General features: G+C 52.0%; 4 protein-coding genes across 4 annotated transcripts; 2 read left to right on the top strand and 2 right to left on the bottom strand.

Annotated features, from left to right (window-relative positions):
- Positions 1-309: 309 nt before the first annotated feature.
- On the bottom strand, positions 310-2,618 carry SODALDRAFT_357664 (hypothetical protein; the record flags this gene model as incomplete). Its single annotated transcript, XM_028614027.1, has 7 exons — positions 310-419; positions 471-941; positions 1,415-1,524; positions 1,606-1,664; positions 2,263-2,276; positions 2,399-2,448; positions 2,569-2,618. 7 exons carry the CDS (start codon positions 2,616-2,618, stop codon positions 310-312), a joined length of 864 nt encoding a protein of 287 aa, XP_028469407.1.
- A 973-nt stretch (positions 2,619-3,591) lies between these two features.
- Positions 3,592-4,452, bottom strand: SODALDRAFT_271912 (hypothetical protein; the record flags this gene model as incomplete). The annotated part of the gene is made up of 1 exon (XM_028607800.1): positions 3,592-4,452. A coding segment is annotated over one exon (861 nt), but the record flags the coding sequence as incomplete, so codon positions are not given.
- A 4,012-nt stretch (positions 4,453-8,464) lies between these two features.
- SODALDRAFT_308454 (hypothetical protein) lies at positions 8,465-10,264 on the top strand. Its single transcript, XM_028609082.1, has 3 exons — positions 8,465-8,756; positions 8,817-9,052; positions 9,143-10,264. Exons 1-3 carry the CDS (start codon positions 8,733-8,735, stop codon positions 10,050-10,052), a joined length of 1,170 nt encoding a protein of 389 aa, XP_028469405.1. The 5' UTR covers positions 8,465-8,732; the 3' UTR covers positions 10,053-10,264.
- Positions 10,265-10,535: 271 nt separating this feature from the next.
- SODALDRAFT_292432 (hypothetical protein) lies at positions 10,536-14,576 on the top strand. Its single transcript, XM_028608692.1, has 3 exons — positions 10,536-10,700; positions 10,821-14,194; positions 14,276-14,576. Exons 1-3 carry the CDS (start codon positions 10,692-10,694, stop codon positions 14,325-14,327), a joined length of 3,435 nt encoding a protein of 1,144 aa, XP_028469404.1. The 5' UTR covers positions 10,536-10,691; the 3' UTR covers positions 14,328-14,576.
- The last annotated feature ends 4,547 nt before the right edge of the window (positions 14,577-19,123 follow it).

The raw sequence follows: 19,123 nt of genomic DNA, 5'->3' as shown, positions 1-19,123 counted from the left end.
CGAAGAGAAAAAAGAAGAAGAAGAAAAAGCGAATAAGGAAAGTAAAGTACACTTACTGCGCGTTCTCTGTGGTAATAATGGGTTTGAGAATCTCCTTCTTCTTCTTCTTAGGAACCGAGCTGCCGTTCGTTGAACTCGCCGCGGTGGCGACAGGTTCTTCCTGGGCGACAGCTGCAGGCGGCTTCTGAGTACCAGATTCAGCAGGTTGTTCCTGGTCACCGGCCATTGTGAAGGAAATCCGCTATCTTCACCCCGTCAATGTCGGTGTATTCGTTTTCAATCCCGCCGCGTTCGTATCCAAATCGACCCTTAGACGGCCGCGATCGCAACGAAGGCGCCCACACCTATCAAGGTCAATATTAAGAGCGTTGCAGGGGGGAACGTCGATTGCGCGAAAATTCGATGTCTTGGCGTTGGGTCTTTGCAGAGCTGTCGGCGGCGCAGTTATGGGGCAGGAAATGAGGGGCAACAGCTGACGGCCGATGAACGAAAGTCGCTGGGTTCTGAGGCAAATATCGGGAAAGATGGAGGCGGGGGGGGAGCAGGGCGGTTTGCGATGCGAATTCGTCGAGGATATGATGAGGTGTACGGAGAGGAAGTCGACAGGGCAATGGCGCGCTGGTTCTCTATTCGTGGCGCAACGTCGCTAAAAGGTAGTCTGTCGGAAGCAAGGTCGTTGCGCAATAATCTTGGGGGTCCTCCCAGGCGGTTATCCTGTCGAAATTGGTCCGTAGTTCTCTGGGCTGCGGCAATGTTCTTCTCTGTTCTCGAGGGATCCGTTGGGTGTTCTTTATGTCCGCCGAATCGAATCGAGCCGGTTTCCCGGGAGGTTTGTATACCGGACAGACGAGACACACAACTCTGCGCGGGGGATTGCGAATAGGAGCCAAATTTCGGGAATTTCGCGACGATGGAAGACAAGATTTTGGCGAGGCCGGACGCTTAGTAGGAGGTGTCCTGATTCGACCACCTGGTATCAATGGAAACCGGTCGATGGGGCAAGGTGTCTAGGCTAGCGGGTGTGCGGCTTAGGGAAGGCGGGTTGCTCGCCCAGTCTGGCAGTGGGACGGGATGGTGGTACTAGCAGGATTTGCTGTCGAAATGGGTGAGAGGAGAAGTCGAGAGTGTGACGGCGTGGAAGAGAGCAAGTCGCGATGGAAGAAGAAAAACAAAGAAGAAAAGGATATAACCTCAGGATGCAGGTTGGGTTTATGAAAGTGGCCTTGTGAGCCTGGTGAGGGGGACCTAGCTACCTACCTTATGTATCTACACAGAAGGTAGGCGGGAAGGTACTTTAGACATTAGTTCTCCTGTACATCCCTCAGGACTCGGGGCCGTTCTACGAACCCACGAGAAAGGGCAGTGCGGAAGCGAAAAGACCCAAGTCAGGGAAGCTGTCTCTCGGAGAGCTTACGGGAAGAGAGGGATATGATGTAATAATTGTCGAGGGGAGGGGAGGGTTTGGCCGGGACCAACTTCTTCTCGGCAATGCTCCTACTCCGGAGAGATAATGGTACTGTGTACCTTGGCGATTATGTAGGCAATGTATCTTTGGGTATTCCTTACATGGCTGTACAACGATGAGAGATTATTGAGATTCGTCACGAATGGGGGTGGGCAAGGCTGAGTACGAGGTATTCCGTGTACTTTGTACGAAGTAGTTTCTGAACAACAACAGTTGACGACGAGAATAATCTGCTAGTAGTCGAGTCCAAAACCAGTAATAAGTGAACCTATATATTACTACCGTGGTCTTCTAGGTAATCTGGTTATTCTTAGAAGTTAACAGGTATCTAAGAATGATAGAGTTTTGAGTTCTTCGATGTACGGAGTAGTACACGTAAACCGAAGCATTCGAATCAGATCCGGTGATGTTCAAGCGTGATACCTTTACCCCTAAGGTACCTTAGGAGGTAAAAGCTGCTTGCCCAATACCTACGGTGTAGGTACTTTATTTCGTCAAATCCCACATAGGAGGTATTCCCAAGAGTACACTATAAACCTCAAAGGTACTCTCTCTAGGTGTTAACCGCGACCATATACATGCTTCTGCTGGCATAATAGGTATCGCACTTATACTTGCGTAGTTCTGGTAGTCATCGATACTTCGTGTGTAGATACATGCAATTATTTCATGCAATCTCCATTCCCGAAGCTCCAACTCACTCACTCTTCCCCCCTCCCCCCCCCCCCCTTTTTTTTTTTTTTGGTTTTGGCCTGTGTCCCTACACGAACAACTACGAAAACGAAGATATCTCACACACGACCGACCTCACCTGGTCCAGTTTCTACCTGCACTCCATCAAAGCGATTGATGGTCAAGAAATTCTGTTAATCCTCACCGTATAACACGTTAACAACAAAGCATCCTCTCCGTCCCTAAACCATCTCATTCAACTCTCATCCCTCGCCCTCGTCCTCAACCTCGTCTTCAGCTCGACCTCCATGCTTTTGGCGTCATTCCAACAACCCTTTCTTCCCACCAACACCACCGTATAACGGCTACGTTGTCTCAAGGGTTCCATCAAGTTGTCTCGCTCTGCCCCTGAGAGCTCAACAAATACCTACCTTGCCAATACACTCCGCGGACGAAGGCCGGACGTACCAGGGTCGACCATAGGACTAGATTGCTAATTTTCAATTGATGCTTTCCCACTGGCCTAGCGGAACTCATCGTCCATTGCCACGAAGCTGTCGCCTCGTGTGACTTTGGCTCAAGCCAGACGCCCCCCAGGTGGTGGGTCAGGTAAGTTTGATATCCGCTGTTCCCAACATGACGGGACGACCCAAGGCGAAATTGCCGCCCTTTGTAGAAATTCGAAAATAGAATGTGAAAGGGTCGACGGTTGTATCAATCTTCGAAGGCACGGTTTCTTTGTGGGAAGCGAAAGTGGCCGTTTTGCTTTACCAGCACATGTCTGCCACGATGTCTACTACGGTATCACTACGGCATCTACACGCCTCGCCGTCTTTGTACACGACAAAGCCAGTGAACTCCTGCTTCTATCTGTGTCCCATTGACTTACACATCATGTCTGCTATTTACCTTATAGTTTAATCTTAGTAAGGTATCTACCCTATGACTTGTTTGATATCCGGGACAATCCATAAAGGGCGACGGAGTGGCTCGTATGGGAGATCATGTTGAAGTAAAACCAATACCATTACGATTAATGTCTCGCATGTAGGAGGTAAAGCTGGTAGTGGAGTGGCAGTTGTACGATACCATCGTTTCAATCGTAATCCCCTCTCCCCCCTGTCCTTCGTCCTTCGTCCTTCGTCCCGAGAGACTGCTAGCCCGTTCCAACAACGCCTGCAACCCCCTCGGCTCCTATCCGTATTATTGTACATTCTCCCATCTGATAAAACACATGAAGGTGAACGAATCACTTCCAAGAGGAAGAAGAAGAAGAAAGAACGACTGTGTTTCCGTTGGGGACCCGTCTCCCACATTTATTCCTTTATTCTTTTTGCCCCACCAACATGGGAAAGCCGTCTCGCCAAAACGTCCCGGGTATCATCAGCGAACTTTTCATCCATCCGTAATTTTCAATGTCATGGCCAGTATGCCGGTACTTCCGACGGCGGCGCCTACCACTGTTCTGCTGCGGCAAGCCTCTTCTCCAAGTCCTCGATCTGGTCGGCCATCTTCCGGTTCACCTTTTCCAGGTGACCAATGTACTCGGTGGCCTTGCTGAGGATGGTGGCCTTGTTGAGCTTGCGGGCGGGCATCAGGCCGCCGAGCCCCTCCTTCACCTCGTCGAGCGTCGGCCCATCCTCCTGATCCGGGTTCCCGCTCTGTTGCACGACGCAGCGGAGGGACGGGACGGCATCGCGCAGGGCGATGATCTTCTCGTTGATGTTCACGCGGTAGCGCTTCTCTATGAGGTTGTGCGGGTTCTTGCTGGGGTCGGAGTACTTGGTGCGTTGCGCGCGGGGCTCCGGCGAGGCCGAGCGTGAGGATACGGAGTCGGAGCTGGACGACTTGCGCTTCAGCTGGGCCGAGCGGGTCGGTTGCCGGCGGGAGATGGGCTGGCTGGAGGCTTGCGATTCGGAACTCAGAGTGGATTGGATGCTGTTGTTGCGATTCGACGTGAAGGTTGGCCGAGCAGGCGCGGTGGTTGGGAGGTTCTGTTGGAAGATAGGCTGGTTGTCGTTGACGTCGTCGCGGACGAAGCTAGGGCTCTCGGACATGAGGTCGACAGGATTGGCAGACGGGCTGACGCCGCCGTTCTGATGGTTCATGAAAGCCATGGGGCCGCCGAACGATTCGCCGTAAAAGATGTCTAGTCCGGGAGAGATGGAGGGCTTCTCGAGATAATTCGCCCACTCGGACTCGACGGGTAATTGGAACGGATCATTGAAGATGGGGGAGAGAGGTGAGCCTCTTGATGGCGCGGAATCCGCGCTAAAATCGGCTTGAGCGTCGTAGTAAGGAAGGGGTGAGATCTCTGACGAATTCTATTGGATATCGTGTTAGCAGTTTGGATTGAATTCCTTGCCTTTCGTGAGACTGGAGGCTGTGACACTTGTGATACCACCGCAGGAGGAGAGAAAGAGGGGTTCGTCCTAACCGAGGTCCAAGACATCGTTGCTGGGAGACGCGGAAGAGGAGATTCAGGGAGGGCTATAGGGGTGTTGTGATGGTAGGAGTAGAACAATCGCTTCACTTACTATTGTGAGACTGGGCTGGGAGAAGTGACCGCGGCTGAGGCGATTCGGAGCAGCGACAACTGTGTCCATGTTCTCGTCAGTTGCCAAAACGTCTAGGTTGTGGTTGTGGTTGTGGTGGTGGTTGTGGTTGCGGTGGTGGTCGTGGTGGTGGTCGTGGTGGTCGTGGTGATGAGTGTGATGAGTGTGATGAGTGTGATGAGTGTGATGAGATGATGGAGACGGGTCCAGTTGATGTGGCGTGAATGTCCAAAAAATAAGGGAGACGGATTAATTAGTTAAGAGGCGGGAAGATGCGAAGAAGGGGTTAGATATAAACGTCGAGGTTTAGAAGGCCCGAGCTTACAGAAGCACAAGGCAAGTAAAGCGTAACGTGGACGGCAGACGGCCGAAGAGCCCGGGATTCCCCATCGGCTCTCCGGAGGCGGGGAAACGAGCGAATGAGCTGACGATGGACCTGGGCCGTCATACGAGGAGGGGAGGGCTAGAGCCGACCAGGTGTGCTCCCGGCGAAGTCAGAATCTACGAGAACAAAAGGAAAAAAAGAAAAAGAAAATAGCAACGGCGAAAACGATTAAGCCAAGATTGGCCAAGGGAGATCGGGGTCCATAGCTGGAATGGCTGCGAGCAAGCCCGGGCCATCCGATGGATCAAAGACGCCTCGGGAACGGATGATAGAGGGGCGATATGATGTGCTAGATGGGTTGATGGGGGGGGCAATGCTGGTCTACCATGTGGATGGGGGAGAAGGGGAACGGCACCGAGCAGCGGCTATGCCGGGCTTGTGTTTGGCCGTTAGGAGCGACCCCGAGTCCCCGATTCGAGCCAAGCCCAGCCGGGGCTAGTGCCGTGGATCAAGGGGCATTGCACTTGCGGATATAGCAGTGACAGCTTTTGGCGTCGCCGATCACTGTCATTTCCAAAGGTCCGTTTGAATTCAATTGCTCCTCGGGTCGGAAAAAAAAAAAGGTAAAAGGTGAGTGTGAGAAGGCAATGAATTGACAACTGAAGAAACGGTGGAATACGGCGGTCAGCGGCGGTGGATCGAATCACCACTCCCAAAGCAGAGACGCTTCGAGGAGAATGTTGAGGACCTCGAAAATTGTAATCACACTCCAACCTGTTTTACTTCCTCCCCGTGTATAATTCCGATAGTAATTAATTAGCGTGAGCACGTGCGGCATTGTTCAATTGTTTCCGTTGTGATCGCGATCGCTAATCTCCAAGGTCAAAGATGTGACGTCATGGAGACCTTTCTGCTCAAAACGGCCAGAACCCACATTCGAGTGTGTGGAGAGATGGTCTGACGTCGCCCCAGCCCGCGGCAAGTACCTGAGTAACTGCCCATTCTGGAGCGGAATCGAATCATGTTGAATACCTTTTAGGTAACATGTTGCTCAGAACTAGCGCACGATAAACTAGAAGTCCCAAGCCTCCATTTCAAGCCGAAAAGAACCACGAGCACTATCACTTTTTTCTTTTTTACTAGAGCGTTAGTCATCTGCGCTTGTGCCGAGCTCCGTCCTTTCCCGCCCCACTGCTGAATTTCGACCCTTCTGGACTTCCTCGCATTCAACTTTAGCTCAGTCATCCCCTTTAACCCTTCATTTGCCTTGCCTTTCCGTCATCTCACTCCGGGGGTTCTTTTCTTTTTCCTCATTGTTTTCGGAAGATTCTCTTCCCCGCGCCCTTGAGCGCTCGCAATTTTTTAAGTCGGCCAGCAAGATACCTGACAGGTTCTTGAAGCCCGGAGCCCGTCCCCGCTTTCACTGGAACTTTTTGCGCTGGAAACTCTAATTAAAGCAGACTGACAATGTGGATTGAAGCTATCTGCATGCCATGAGTAACTGTAACAGGATCCCGAGAACGAGAAACAGCGGTCTCATCCCCCGAGGAGATGTCCTCTTCGCGATTTGCAATGGACGACTCGGAAGACTCGGGGTGTGGTGCTCTGGCCTCCGCCTCCCATGACGGTCGCCAAATATTATTAATCTGGCCTGCAACGGTCCCATTACTAGCACGATCCGACCGTTCCAAATCGAGTCGATTCCTCAGGAATGCGCCACATAACAGAGAAAAGACCCCTAGTCTCGAGAACTCAACACCCCTAACAAACCCAGATAAGGACTTCGAAACTGGACACCTGGCGACCGATAGCAAGCCTACAGGACGCCGTCGAAATCCTATTTTCCAACAACGCGCATTATTTTGTGGGGGGACTTCACTGTCCAATTTATATGGAGAAAGGAGCCGTCCTCTACAAACAACCAAAGATGCCTGACGGTATACTCATTTGGCCGCTTCGTTTCGAAGGGTAACCCTCCTCCTTCAGTATGTTAAGCTTGGTTGGAAAGCACCTGAATCCACGAGGACTTTGCCTACGGCTATTACCCGACCTCGTCGCTGGCAACGACGACTCGATCGACTGACGCAATGCCTGTTCGAATGACGGCTTACGAAAAAGCCACGCGAACCCTTGAGGCACGCTCATTACATGGGCTCCATGCCTGGTTGCCTGCGACTCATCCTAGAATTCGATCCGAATCACCAATTCCACGTAGAAACAGCCGAAAACATGACGGATGGTATCTTCAGAGGGTGATACCCTGTGACCCAACCATGGGGCTTTCGCAAGCCTTTTTTCCCCTTTGCTGTTGAAGTCCATCTAGACCGCCTAACCAGATTGCCGAGTCCGCGTTGTCATTGCGCCTTGGGAAAGTCAAAGTCTTTTGCTATGCACAAGACCATGTAGCGGACCAAAGTCGACTCTGTCCTTGAGACTGAGGTCGGGGCTACTGACTCGAGAGTGATGGTCCTAAGACAGAACCCCGAAGTCGATCTGATGGGCGGTTGATTCCAGGCCAGTTCGAATCGGGACATCGGCTTCCACCAGTGTGACAGGTGTCTTGCCTGTAGAAAGGGGATAATCCCAGTTGCGACGTGACTTGGCCTGTTGCATCCATTTCACCTTTTGAATACCGCCAACTGAGATTCTTATCTTCTCGGCGACCAAGGTCCGTAGAACCCCGACACGCACTGTCCGGCCATCAAGCATGGCCTTGTAGAGAATGAGTCTTAGACAAACAAGACTCCTGGTAGGCTTGGGACGAAAAGCGTGAACAGCGCCCAGATGGTAGGACGCGCTGATAAGTGTGAAGGGACTCAATCTGACAAGTTTCACTCTCATCCCTGCATTTTTGGCTGATGTTTGACATGTTCTAAGAGATCGATGGATATCAGGGGAGAGCCGGAACGCGAACCCCCCGAGTGAGACGGGATGAAAGATGTCTCTGGAAGACGATGATCAGATCTAACAGCTTTGGAGTAGCGACTCGCCGGGAGAACACACGGCCCCAACATGTGCGCGCCTGTCGTAACAATAGCTGGTTCTGCTATGGTGTATTCACTATACTCCGTAATTCGTATTTTGAGAGCGTCTGGCAGAGTACACTACAGACCTTAAGCCAGAGGACAACGAAGGAAAAGAAGAGAACAAGCGGCTTGTGCCAGTATTTTACGTAAATCAACCTGGCGTGAAGTCAAAGTCGTTCAGGCTGCCCTGCTCGGAAGTTCTACGGGGTACCTAGGTAAACTACCTTATCTACCTAGACAAGCTCTCAAAAGATAAAACGGCATGAGCCTGTTCGCAGCATCCCGAGAACGGAGGATGCGGGGAACAGCGTGCGCAAGTGGGTCAAAGTGGGGACCATAGCTTCCGGCTGCAGCAATGGCTCATTGGTGGGCTGCCAGCTGGCCTTTCTTTCTGCGTACGGCGTATACAAAGCTGCCACACCGACAGGATCTCTAAGCTGGCGGTCGTTCAACGGCTGCCTAAGGTAGTTGCGATCATCAAGTCAGCAACTGGCAGGCTGTCGCCACTCTTTTCGACCTTCGCCAATTCCATTTGTTTTCGTCTTTCTTACCTCGCGGTTTCCTCCATTCAAGGAGAGACCGGAATTTCAAATCTTCTGGCATACAATCGCCATACATCCGTTCCGTGCTACTCTTTTTTCCCCAGGGCTTGGGATGTTACACTAAGCGACGATACTTCTCCCGTCGCCATGGTGTCTTTCTGGCCATGGAGGGTAAGTACCTTTGTCCTGAATGCGCACGTATGGGCGGGCTAACATTGAATGATGATGTAGAGAGACGACTCCTCCCCCGCCTCGTTCGAGAAAACCCTCTCGGCTCTTTCCGCCAAGATCACCGACTTGCAGTCCTGGCTTGAGCGGACTAGGGCGTCGTCCCGTCGCGCGCGAGTCCTTTCTATGCTGTATCTCTCCGTGGGGTACCTGGTTCTCGCCATCGTACAGTTGCTGGTGGTTGGATACCAGAATATGGGACCGTGGGATTGGGCCGGGGTAGCAGGAGGCCCTGTCGTGTGAGTTCCTTTTTTTTTTCTTTTTTTTTTTTTTTCTCGAGAGACTATACTATTTCCACGTATGATTTTCTAATGCATCATGGATTTTAGGATATACATCATTCGAACGTCCATTACCGGATATTTCAATTTCCGAATCGAGAGCCTCTCTGCGCAGCTCAAACAACATCACGACGAACGCGCGAAAACGATCCAGAAGCTGAAAGATGCCACAAAGTACAACTCGACTCTTGAGTTGCTGGAGAAGTATGGGGGCTCAGAGGGGAAGCTGGGCAAGGGTGAAAAGAAACCAGTCTCTGGCAATGAAGGCCAGGAAGACGGTGCCGAACAAGCAGGGCAAGGGCGTAAGCCAAAAGGAGGCGTGCCCGGCCGGACCACCATGCCCCCTCCGCCGACCGCCAACATCAGACGACCTGATGGACCTACTCCGGGTCCTGGAACGCCGCAACCGGGTCACGACCCTCGTTTTGCACCTCCGTCCCCGGGTTCATCTTGGGTTGCTAGTCTTGAGCCCTCAGCCGAGTTTGCGCCCAACGCGTACGCACAGCCGCCTCCGCCGCAACACTATGCGCCTCAAAGCGGCCTTGGAGACAACGGTCCGCACTGGTATGATCGCATCCTGGATCTACTTCTCGGCGAGGACGAGACGGCGCCCAGGAACCGCATCGTGCTCATTTGCCAGAATTGTCGGCTTGTGAACGGCCAAGCGCCACCTGGGACCAAGAGCCTGGCGGAGATGGGGACCTGGAAATGCATGGGGTGCGGCGCGGCAAACGGGGAGGTGGACGAAGGCAAGCGTCTCATCAAGGAGGTGCTCCGAGGCGCACGGGAAGCCCCGGATGATGGTGTTCCCGTAGAACAAAAATTCAAGGCTGAGGATGAGGACGTCGAGGACGACGAGGATACTGGTGAGGCGATGGAGCTTGGAGAGAGTCAGGGCCAGAGTACTGGGAAGCACAACAACTCGGGCGCGAGGAAACGGAGGAGCAAGAAGGGTTGAGCGAAGTGTCATCGTAGCAACAGTCATGCCAACTGCTTGATCTCTACATAACCGCCGTAGTACACTGGAGAAAAACACAACCACGCTAAGGGGGTCCGGTCACTGCGCAAACCCGGGCGGCTTCAAACTGTCCACTGTACCTAGAAACAAATGTTCATTCAAAGCATCAGATATAGCGTATATGAGGTAGTTCTTCCCCCTTGACCAGTAAGCTCATTTCCTCAGACGCCCCGCTATTCCCGTGTAGTTGAATCACCCTTTTACAAAGCACGGATAAGAGGTGCAACGGCATCGAGTGTACGTTGCGTCACCGAGTCACCGACGGTAAGACGATGCTGGATTATATAATCACGAACGGCTCCAGGACGTGAAGAAGTCTTGGCGCACGTGTCTGATTGTGCAAGGTACGTACCGATCCAACACTTGTTCGCAACAACAGGGGGTGGGTGGTCTGAAGGCTGACACTTGCCTTCCTCCGTACATGCAATCTATTTCTTCACTCAATAAGACCAATTATTCCCAGACTTATGATGCCAATATTGCCTGCTTCTTCGGCGACCAGCTACCGGTAGGGCCCTGATCCAGAAAAACAGGGGAAGCTCTCAGGTTCCTGAGGCGCCGCCCTCGTCGGACATCATCATGTTCCAAGTCAGTCTCCATGTCCTCTGTCACCTCTGCTTCTTAACAACGGCAGCACAACAACAACAACCCCCAACTTCGCGTACAGTCACGATTGGTAGTGCTTTTGGCTGACAGAGGCGGAAACAGAGAATCAAGGCTTCGATTGACCGGACGATCGCTGAAGAGCAAGCGAGACAGAAGCCGGAGTCCCCGACACTCCAGCGCACATCTTCCTCTGCCGGGACCTCGCGAACTACTTCCTCATCTCAAACCAAGAGGACTCGCGCGCAACAACCTGGAAGTCAAGATGTGGCTACGGATGCCGCGCCCAACCCTGATCCCGCCGTCTTCGAGGCGGCGTTTGTATTAGACGATAGCGATGAACCGAGTCGCGCGGGTACGCCAAAGTCAGTAGCCATGGCAGAGGGGAAGGCCGACGGCGATTCGGGGTCCAAGGCCTCAGGGGACTTGGAACCGGCGCAGCAGAGTGGGAAGGACGACCAGGAGAAGGGCATCTCTGAAAAATCGACGGAACTGCAGACCAAGAAGACCGAGAATTCTGCAACTTCGAACAGTAACAATCTCCCGCCGGAGATCCGTGCCAGACTTCGCAAGTTGGAGAAGTTGGAGGCGACCTACCCAGAGATTCTACGCTCCTACAGAATTGCTCACAGCCGGGCAACATCCATTGAACCCTTTGAACGCGCCCTCAAAGAACACACAAGCGTTGGCTCGATCCGGGAGCCTGAGGCACTCGTTGAATTTCTCAACTCGTTGAAGATGAAGGAACAACTCGTCATGGAAGAATACAAGAACGTATCCATGGAGAGGGATGAGTTTAAGAAGAAGTACGAGCAGGCAGAGAAAGATCTCAGTGCCTTGAAGGACGAAGTGGCTGCCTTGAAAGTTTCCCAGCCGAACGCGGACGCAGCGGCCGACATTGACGACAAGCAAGAGAAAACATCAAAAGACAGCGATGAAACCGCAAGCGGGCATGTTCGAAGCCCTTCGTCCAGCAAGTCTCCTGTTCAGTCCGTCCTGGGCATCTTCTCGCCGAAACAGAAGCCCCAGGGAGGGGAGGGGCCGGCAGAGCCGGACGCCAGCGAGGATTTTTTCTCTTTCGACAACGAAATACCCCAACTGCAGGCCGACGTTGCTGCCAAGGCTGGACAAATTGAGAACCTCAACGCCGAAGTGGAGTCGCTCAAGCAGGAGCTTGCTGTCGCCCGAGAGTCGAGCGCCGAACTCGTCGAAAGCCTTGAAAAGGCTACCCGCGAGACCAGCGAGCTTCGCGATACGGCTGCCCTTGGTTCTTCTCTGCAACCCCAGCTGGATGCGAAAGACGTCGAGATCACTGCCCTGAATGAGCGATTGGAGAAGGCCCAGGCACAACTCACAGAGACCGAGAGCTCCCTAAAGTCTGCACTGGACAACCTAAGCTCCCTGGTCAAGGAATGGGAGACGAAAGCTTCGGGGTCCGCTGCGCGAGCTGACAAGGAACATGCCCAGGCAGAGAAGCTCATCCGAGCGAAGTTTGAATCGGACAAGAGGATCGACTCTCTCACTCAATCGATTGGCGAGCTCAAAAAGCTCAAGTCTGAAGACGAGGCCAAGATTGCAGAGCTCCTAAAGGAGCGGGAAGCTGCTGCTACCGCATCGACGTCCAGCGCACCGCAGCCGGCAGCTGCAGAACCCGCCGCGACAACCACCACATCTACAACATCCAAGAAGAAGCAGAAGAAAAAGAAGAAGGGCGGTGCGGGCGGTGGCCCATCTGCCCCCGATACGGCCAGTACAGCCAGCGCTCAGCCTGGAGAGCCAGTGGCCGAAGATTCACAACAGACAAGCTCATCGGAGGCTCTTGAGGCGGAAATCGCCAAACTCACTGAAGCAGTCGCGGAGAAGGATGCCCAGATCGAGCGACTATCGAAACGGCGCAAGACCGAAGAGGACCTTACGGAGGAGATTGAGACCCTACGTTACGAAATCACGGACATTGGACATGATCACGTCGAAGCCAAGGATAAGATCAAGACCCTCGAAGGAGAGAAGGCGGAGCTAAAGGCGAGGATCGAAGAGCTGGAGAAAGATATTGGGACTGCTGCAACTGGCGCCGAGGCGCAGGCCACCAAGCTTCAGAGTGAATTGGATAACCTGAAAGAAGAGTACGAGGAAGTGAAGTCGAAGGCGGCCAGCCTCCAGACCGATTTAGCGGCGACACAGCAGCTTGCCCAGACGCGCTATAAGGACCTGACAGATCTGCGGGAGGTGCTGCAGAAGGCGCAGCCTGAAATGAAGGCATTGCGGCAGGATTCGGCGGCGCTCGAGTCGACGAAGGAGGAGTTGGCGGCGAAGAACGCCGATCTCCGCAGCCTAGAAAAGAGGGAAAGGGATCTGATGGCCGAGCTGAATAAGGCCCAACGTCTCGCGACAGACCGCGAAACCGAGCTCAAGTCTGTTCGAGAGAAGCTTGCCGCCGAAACAAACACCCGCCTGCGCCTCGAGGACGCCCAGAGGGTTTCTGGGCGTGACCTCCGCCGATCAGAGGCCGAGAAGAAGGAAATCAGCCTTGCGAAGGAAGAGATGGCGCGGGAGCTCCAGGCGGTTCGGGACGAACTGAACAGGCTGAGGCCGAGGGTGAAGGAGCTTGAGACGAAGGTCGAAGAGCTCCGGGCGGAGAAGCGAGCACTGCAGGAAGAGACGGAGTTGAGGAAGCAGCAATATGCCAACGCCCAGGGCCTCTTGGGCAGCATGCGCGACCAGACGGCAGAACTCACTATGCAGCTGAAGGAGGCCCGGTCGCAGTCGGAGTCGCTCGAGGAGGAGTTGGCTGATATTCATAAGCATCTTTCGGAACGGACCCGCGAGGCAGAGAGGATGCGTGGTCTCCTCGCCGAGGTGGACCAACGGGCAGACGACAAGGTGCGGGAGATGCGGGCGCGGATGGAAGCGGCCATTGAAGAGCGCGACCGTATCGAAGAGGAATCCAACACGCTGGCACGGCGAAAGACGCGGGAGCTGGAAGAGCAAAAGCAGAAGCTTCGCGACTTCGAGCGCGAGGTGAAGAGCCTTGCTCGCGAAAAGGAGGAGCTGGAGACTCAGGAACGAGAGTGGCGGCGGCGGCGGGAAGTGCTCGAGGCCATCGAGGAGAAGGCGGAAGCCGAGGTGGCGGAGATGCGGGCGGCAACGTCGGATCTCCGGGCGGCGCTGGACGCTTCGGAGGAGCAGGTACGCGACGCAGAGAAACAGAAGACGGACCTGCGGAAATTACTCGAGGAGTCGAAGCAACGATACGACAAGGTGTCCAAGGACCTCAAAGCGGTGCAAGCCAAGCTAGGGGCGAGCCTGAGCTCGGAGCGTAGCTCCATGGACTCGTCGCGATCGGGACTCAACGGGTCAACGGCACCCAGTAGTGACACGATGTATCTGAAGGCGATTCTGCTTCAGTTCCTGGAGCAAAAGGACAACAAGTTACGGGAGCAGTTGGTCCCGGTGCTAGGACGAATCCTTCGGTTCGACAAGTGAGTCCTTTCTTCCCCCTTCTTCTTCTTCTTCTTCTCGTTAAGGGCACCTTGGGCGCCTGACTAACCGATCTGCAACAGGAACGACGAAAAGAAGTGGCGCGAAGCTGTCCATAAAATATCAGTACGGTGAAGAGTGGTGATTCTGTACGCGTAAGACGGATAGGGCGATGAAGAGAGAAGACGTCAATGATTCGACTGTCTTGGTGCTTCGCCAGTATGCAGCATGGCTCATGATGCATACCACAATCCTATATATAAGAATACCTCCTTTCCGGTCCAGGGTATTCTACTGTATTGTATTAGTTGCCGTCTGGATTTACTTCTGACGACGAACGGGCGATTTGATAGCGTGTACAATTGATGTTTCCGTCGTCCTTTGGCCTTGTTTTTTTTTGTCCGAGTCTGGCGCCTAATATCTCATGGACCAAAATGCCTCCGTAGGCCAGAATCCCCATCTCGTGAGAGACGGATGGCCAGGTTGAAAAACTTCGGCGGTGGTTGGATGTCGTATCAAAGTCAACCAATGAGGCGCGTGGGGGTGCAAAACCACCTGTTGGGCTGTCCTTCCCCGTTTACGAGGCGGCACCACCCCTTACTGACGTCTGGTACCCACTTGACCAGCTGCACAAGGAAAGTGCCATCCACACACCGAATTGACGGCTGCAGGTCATAGCACCCATCATAATTACACGTGGGGGGACCTACGTTTTACGCGCAAATGCTCTAAACCACTTAAAAGCTATATCAATCGATAGCTCTTTTCAAGCTCTATACGCCTATCTATAGCCCTGTATCGCGCAGGCGCTATTTAGGGCGTAAAATAAGTGCGAAAACGCCTAGAAACGTACCTATAGGTGCCCCACGTGCGGGGGAAAAATCTGATATAGCCCGTGCGCCGCTAACAAAGCAGCCGCGCAGAGCCGTAGCCACTAACGCCTCGCGACCCCAGCACCCCACAAAAGACCCCAGCCATAATAATAGCTATAGTACTAGCCATAATAACGCCTTAGCCTACTATAACGCCCCCGGAACTAACCCTAAGCCCCCTATAATTATAGAGGGCTTAGGGGAGGTAGAAATAGGGGAAACCCCTAAAAGCCCTGTAAATATAGGGACTTCTAACTTTATTACGCCCCTTAATTCGAAAAGACAGCTTAGCCCTTCGACCCTAACCCCTAGAAGGTTTTCTAGGACCCGAACCGAGCCCCCCTCCGACTCTAAGGCCGAAGGCCTCTTCGAAACGCCCTCTAGGCCCCCCCCTGCTAAAAAACAGGGCCTTATAGACTCTAAATAGGCTAAAAAGGCCCCTGGAACTGCTAGTAACCCCTTTACTGCGCCCTAGAAGTCGACTAGTTCGGCTAGTAAGGCCCAGGCTAGGGGACTTCTCCAGCAGGCTTTTTAGCTACTCTAACAGGCCTACGACCTCGACCCTATCCCTTAGATTAAAGCCCTATCTATAGGGCTTAAATCTGCTATCGACGGAACTCTATAAGGCTCCTAGCCCCCTATACTCGAGCAGAAGGTCGACGAACTAGCCTAAGCAGTTCGTAGGCTTACAGAATAACCTAAACCCCTTTATAGCGAGGCTGTAAAGGGAAAAACAGGCTTTATAGCACCCTAGGCCCCCCAAAAGGCCTTAGCACCTTTAACCCCCCCGACCCCCCTCCCCACGGACCCTAAAAAGGTCCCTAAGGTTGTCTTATAGCCTATAGCAGGGGAAACAATCCCCCGGGAGAACTTTAATCCTCTTGAGCTCCAGAACAGGCTAAATAAGGCCCTAAAAATCCCTGCTATTACGGCTATTAGCCTATTAACTAACGGGAACCTTGTTTTGACCCCGGGCCCGAAATATAGCATTTAGTAGCTCCTAGACTCTTAGAATTAATGGTTTAAGGAGCTAAACCTGCCTCTTCAGCCCCCCTAACCTACAGGCGACTAGTTTAAGCTTATTATTAAACAGGTGTCTACTAGGGCCTTCGGAGAGGGGGAAACGCTATTATCCGACCCTGCCGACCCTTCCGATACACCGCTAAAAGCCCTAAACCGCAGCCTTCGATAGGGCCTAGGTTTAAAGAACCTAGTTACCGAAATCGGCACCTTTAACCCTATTAGGGTGGCAGGGAAGCCTCGGTAGCTAGGAACCCTAGACGGGCTTTATGGCACTATTATCGTTTTAGTGCTAACTACTAAAGAGCAGAAATACTGCTTAAAACAGGGGCTCTATATAGCCGGCCAGCGGCTAAAGGTCTATAAATATAGGCCTATAACCCCTAGGACCCAGTGCTTTAACTGCTGGAAATTCGGGTATACCCGAGGGACCTATAAGAGCCTAACTACCTACTCTATCTACGCTACGGAGGGCTATAGCGACGAAGACCACTACTATAACAAGTGCAAGGAATACGGCGACTACGAACACAGGACCTATAAGTGCTATAACTACGAGGGGGCATACCCCCCTTATAGTAAAAACTACGAGGTCTTTCGAGCTATTAAACCCTAAATCCTATAAATAAAGGGTCTTTTAGTTTAAAAGAAATCCGGTTTATTTAGCATAACGTCGATAAACAGGGTCCGGCGCAGAAAGCTATCCTAGAATAGGCTTTAGAGACTTCGGCTAATATAGTCTTTATCTAAGAGCCTTCCTATGTCCTAAAACCAGAAGGGTGGTATATTCGAAACCACCTAGCTTTCTATACTATCACGCCTACGTCTCGGAAAACCCAGTTTTTTCCTATTAAACCTAGGGTCCTTACGTATATAAGAAAGGACTCGGGTATCGATTTTTCACACCGCGAAGACCTTCTAGATAATATAGACGCGCAGCTTATAGAGGTCTATTATCCGTAGACCTTCTATATCCTAAATGTCTATAATTAGATAGAGCAGGATCCCGAAATAACAGGCAGAGGGCCTTTAAGGCCCCCTAGCCCTACCCCCTCTACCTCTTCGACTTCTTCTTCCTCTTCTTTTCCTTCTTTTTCAGGCTCTAGAAGCCGACCCTAGACCGAAGATCGCGTGCTATAGGGCCTTTAGGTCCCTAAGCCGACCCTTATTATAGGGGACTTTAATAGGAACCACTGGTAGTAGAACGGGGCTGCTACGAATCAGGCTTCTATTAAGGCCTAGGCCCTAGTAGACTGGTTAAACAGCCTTAAAGCCACCTGTTTAGTGGATCCTGAAGAAGTTAACCTAAACGGGGGGACCTTTTTTAGGTCTAATCTTCGTTAAGAGTCGGTTATAGACCTAGTATTTTACACGCCCGGCTTTAATCGTCTCCGCTTTTATAAGTAGGAATATATCGAAAATACTCCCTCCTTACACCGCGCTATCCTGATTTTAGCCTCTATTCTAGGCTCTCAGAGTCCTATAAATAGATCCCTTCCACCGGCCTATAATTATAGGCTAGCGGACTAGGGTCTATTTACTAGCACCCTAAAGAGCCTAGAGCCTAGCCTCGACTAGCAGCTATAGCAGGCTATTAACGTCTCGGATTAGGACTCTATAGGTCGCCACCTAACAGATACTATCTCCCTGGCTCTTAAGGCCTCTATGCCTGAGCTAAGGGTAGTAGAGCGTTCGAAACCGTGGTGGACCCTAGGGCTAAAAGCCCTACGAAAATCAGCTAATAGGGCTTTTAGGGTTTTTAGAAAAGCTAAAGCTAAAAAGGGGGCCTCGGCTACCCGGCTAGCGGCTCTAGAAACTACCTGGAAAGAGGCTCGAAACGCCTATTATAGGGCAGTAAAAACAGCAAAAAAGAACCACTAGGAGGCCTTCCTAGCTAACGCTTAAGGCCCTGAGATTTTTAAGGCCTATAACTACACAAAGAGCGGCCTAAACGCCAAAATCCCACCGATTTAAACGCCTACGAAGCAGAAAGCCTACGCCTTCGATAAAAAATATAACGCCCTTATTCAGACCCTTTTTCCTCTTCCTCTTCCTTCCGCCACCGACGCTCCTAAAGCCCCTGTATTTATAGGCCCTTCGGGGGACCTAGGCCCCTCTAACCCTTCTAACGGCCCCCAGAGCCTGACTAGATCACGTAGTAAGGGCCTTAGAAGACCATGGGAGTGGCCTAGCCTACAGACTACCGAACTATAACGCGCTATCTTCAAAGCTGCTAAGGGGAAAGCCCCAGGGCCTAATAGGATAAGCTTATAGCCGATCTAATGGGTCTATAAGGCTATTCCCGGGCCCTTCTTAAAGGCCTACTCAGCTTTATTTTTAATAGGCTACCACCCTACCTACTAGAAAGAGGCCCTAGGGGTCGTTCTACTAAAGCCGGGGAAGAAGGACTATTCTAATCCTAAGTCTTATAGGATTATAGCCCTTCTAAACTGCTTAGGTAAAGTCCTCGAGAGGGTTATAGCTACTAGACTAAGCTTTTTAGCTAATACCCGCGATGACCTTCTATACCCTATTTAGATAGGGGGTAGAAAATAACGATCCGCTATCGATACGGCCCTTCTTCTCCTCCACTATATTAAAAAACAGCGTAAATCACGGCAAAACGCCGTAATTTCTACGCTGTTTTTAGATATTAAAGGGGCCTTCGACTACGTCGCCCGCCCTTAGCTACTAAGAATCCTTTAAGAGCTCTAACTACCCTCGAATCTAGTTAAATAGGTAGCCTCCTTCACAGAAAACAGGCGTATCCAACTAGCCTTCGAGGGTCAGGTTTAGCAGCCCACCCCTCTAAATATAGGGGTCCTATAAGGCTCCCCGGTTTCCCTTATCCTATTCTTAATTTATATAAAGGAAGGTTATAGCGGGGCCGGATTTTAAAGATCTTTAGTTATCCTATATAGACGATTTTTAGCTATCTATAGCGTCTACGTCGGCTAGGAAAAACTATAAGATCCTAAAAAGAGCCATAACCTCCCTTTTCGAAGCAGCTAATAATAATATAAACGACTAGTTATAGGT

The sequence above is a fragment of the Sodiomyces alkalinus genome (assembly GCF_003711515.1).
Source record: "Sodiomyces alkalinus F11 unplaced genomic scaffold SODALscaffold_2, whole genome shotgun sequence".
Classification (NCBI taxonomy): Eukaryota; Fungi; Ascomycota; class Sordariomycetes; order Glomerellales; family Plectosphaerellaceae; genus Sodiomyces; species Sodiomyces alkalinus.
This window is presented reverse-complemented; position numbering and strand designations above follow the sequence as displayed.

What these genes read in the sequence shown, in the direction of transcription:
- SODALDRAFT_292432 (XM_028608692.1), top strand. An exon ending in CGAATCCTTCGGTTCGACAA is followed by an intron (nt 14,195 to 14,275) that starts GTGAGTCCTTTC and finishes GATCTGCAACAG; the next exon opens with GAACGACGAAAAGAAGTGGC.
- SODALDRAFT_308454 (XM_028609082.1), top strand. Translation starts at nt 8,733, where the DNA reads ATGGTGTCTTTCTGGCCATGGAGG. An exon ending in TGTCTTTCTGGCCATGGAGG is followed by an intron (nt 8,757 to 8,816) that starts GTAAGTACCTTT and finishes ATGATGATGTAG; the next exon opens with AGAGACGACTCCTCCCCCGC. An exon ending in GTAGCAGGAGGCCCTGTCGT is followed by an intron (nt 9,053 to 9,142) that starts GTGAGTTCCTTT and finishes CATGGATTTTAG; the next exon opens with GATATACATCATTCGAACGT.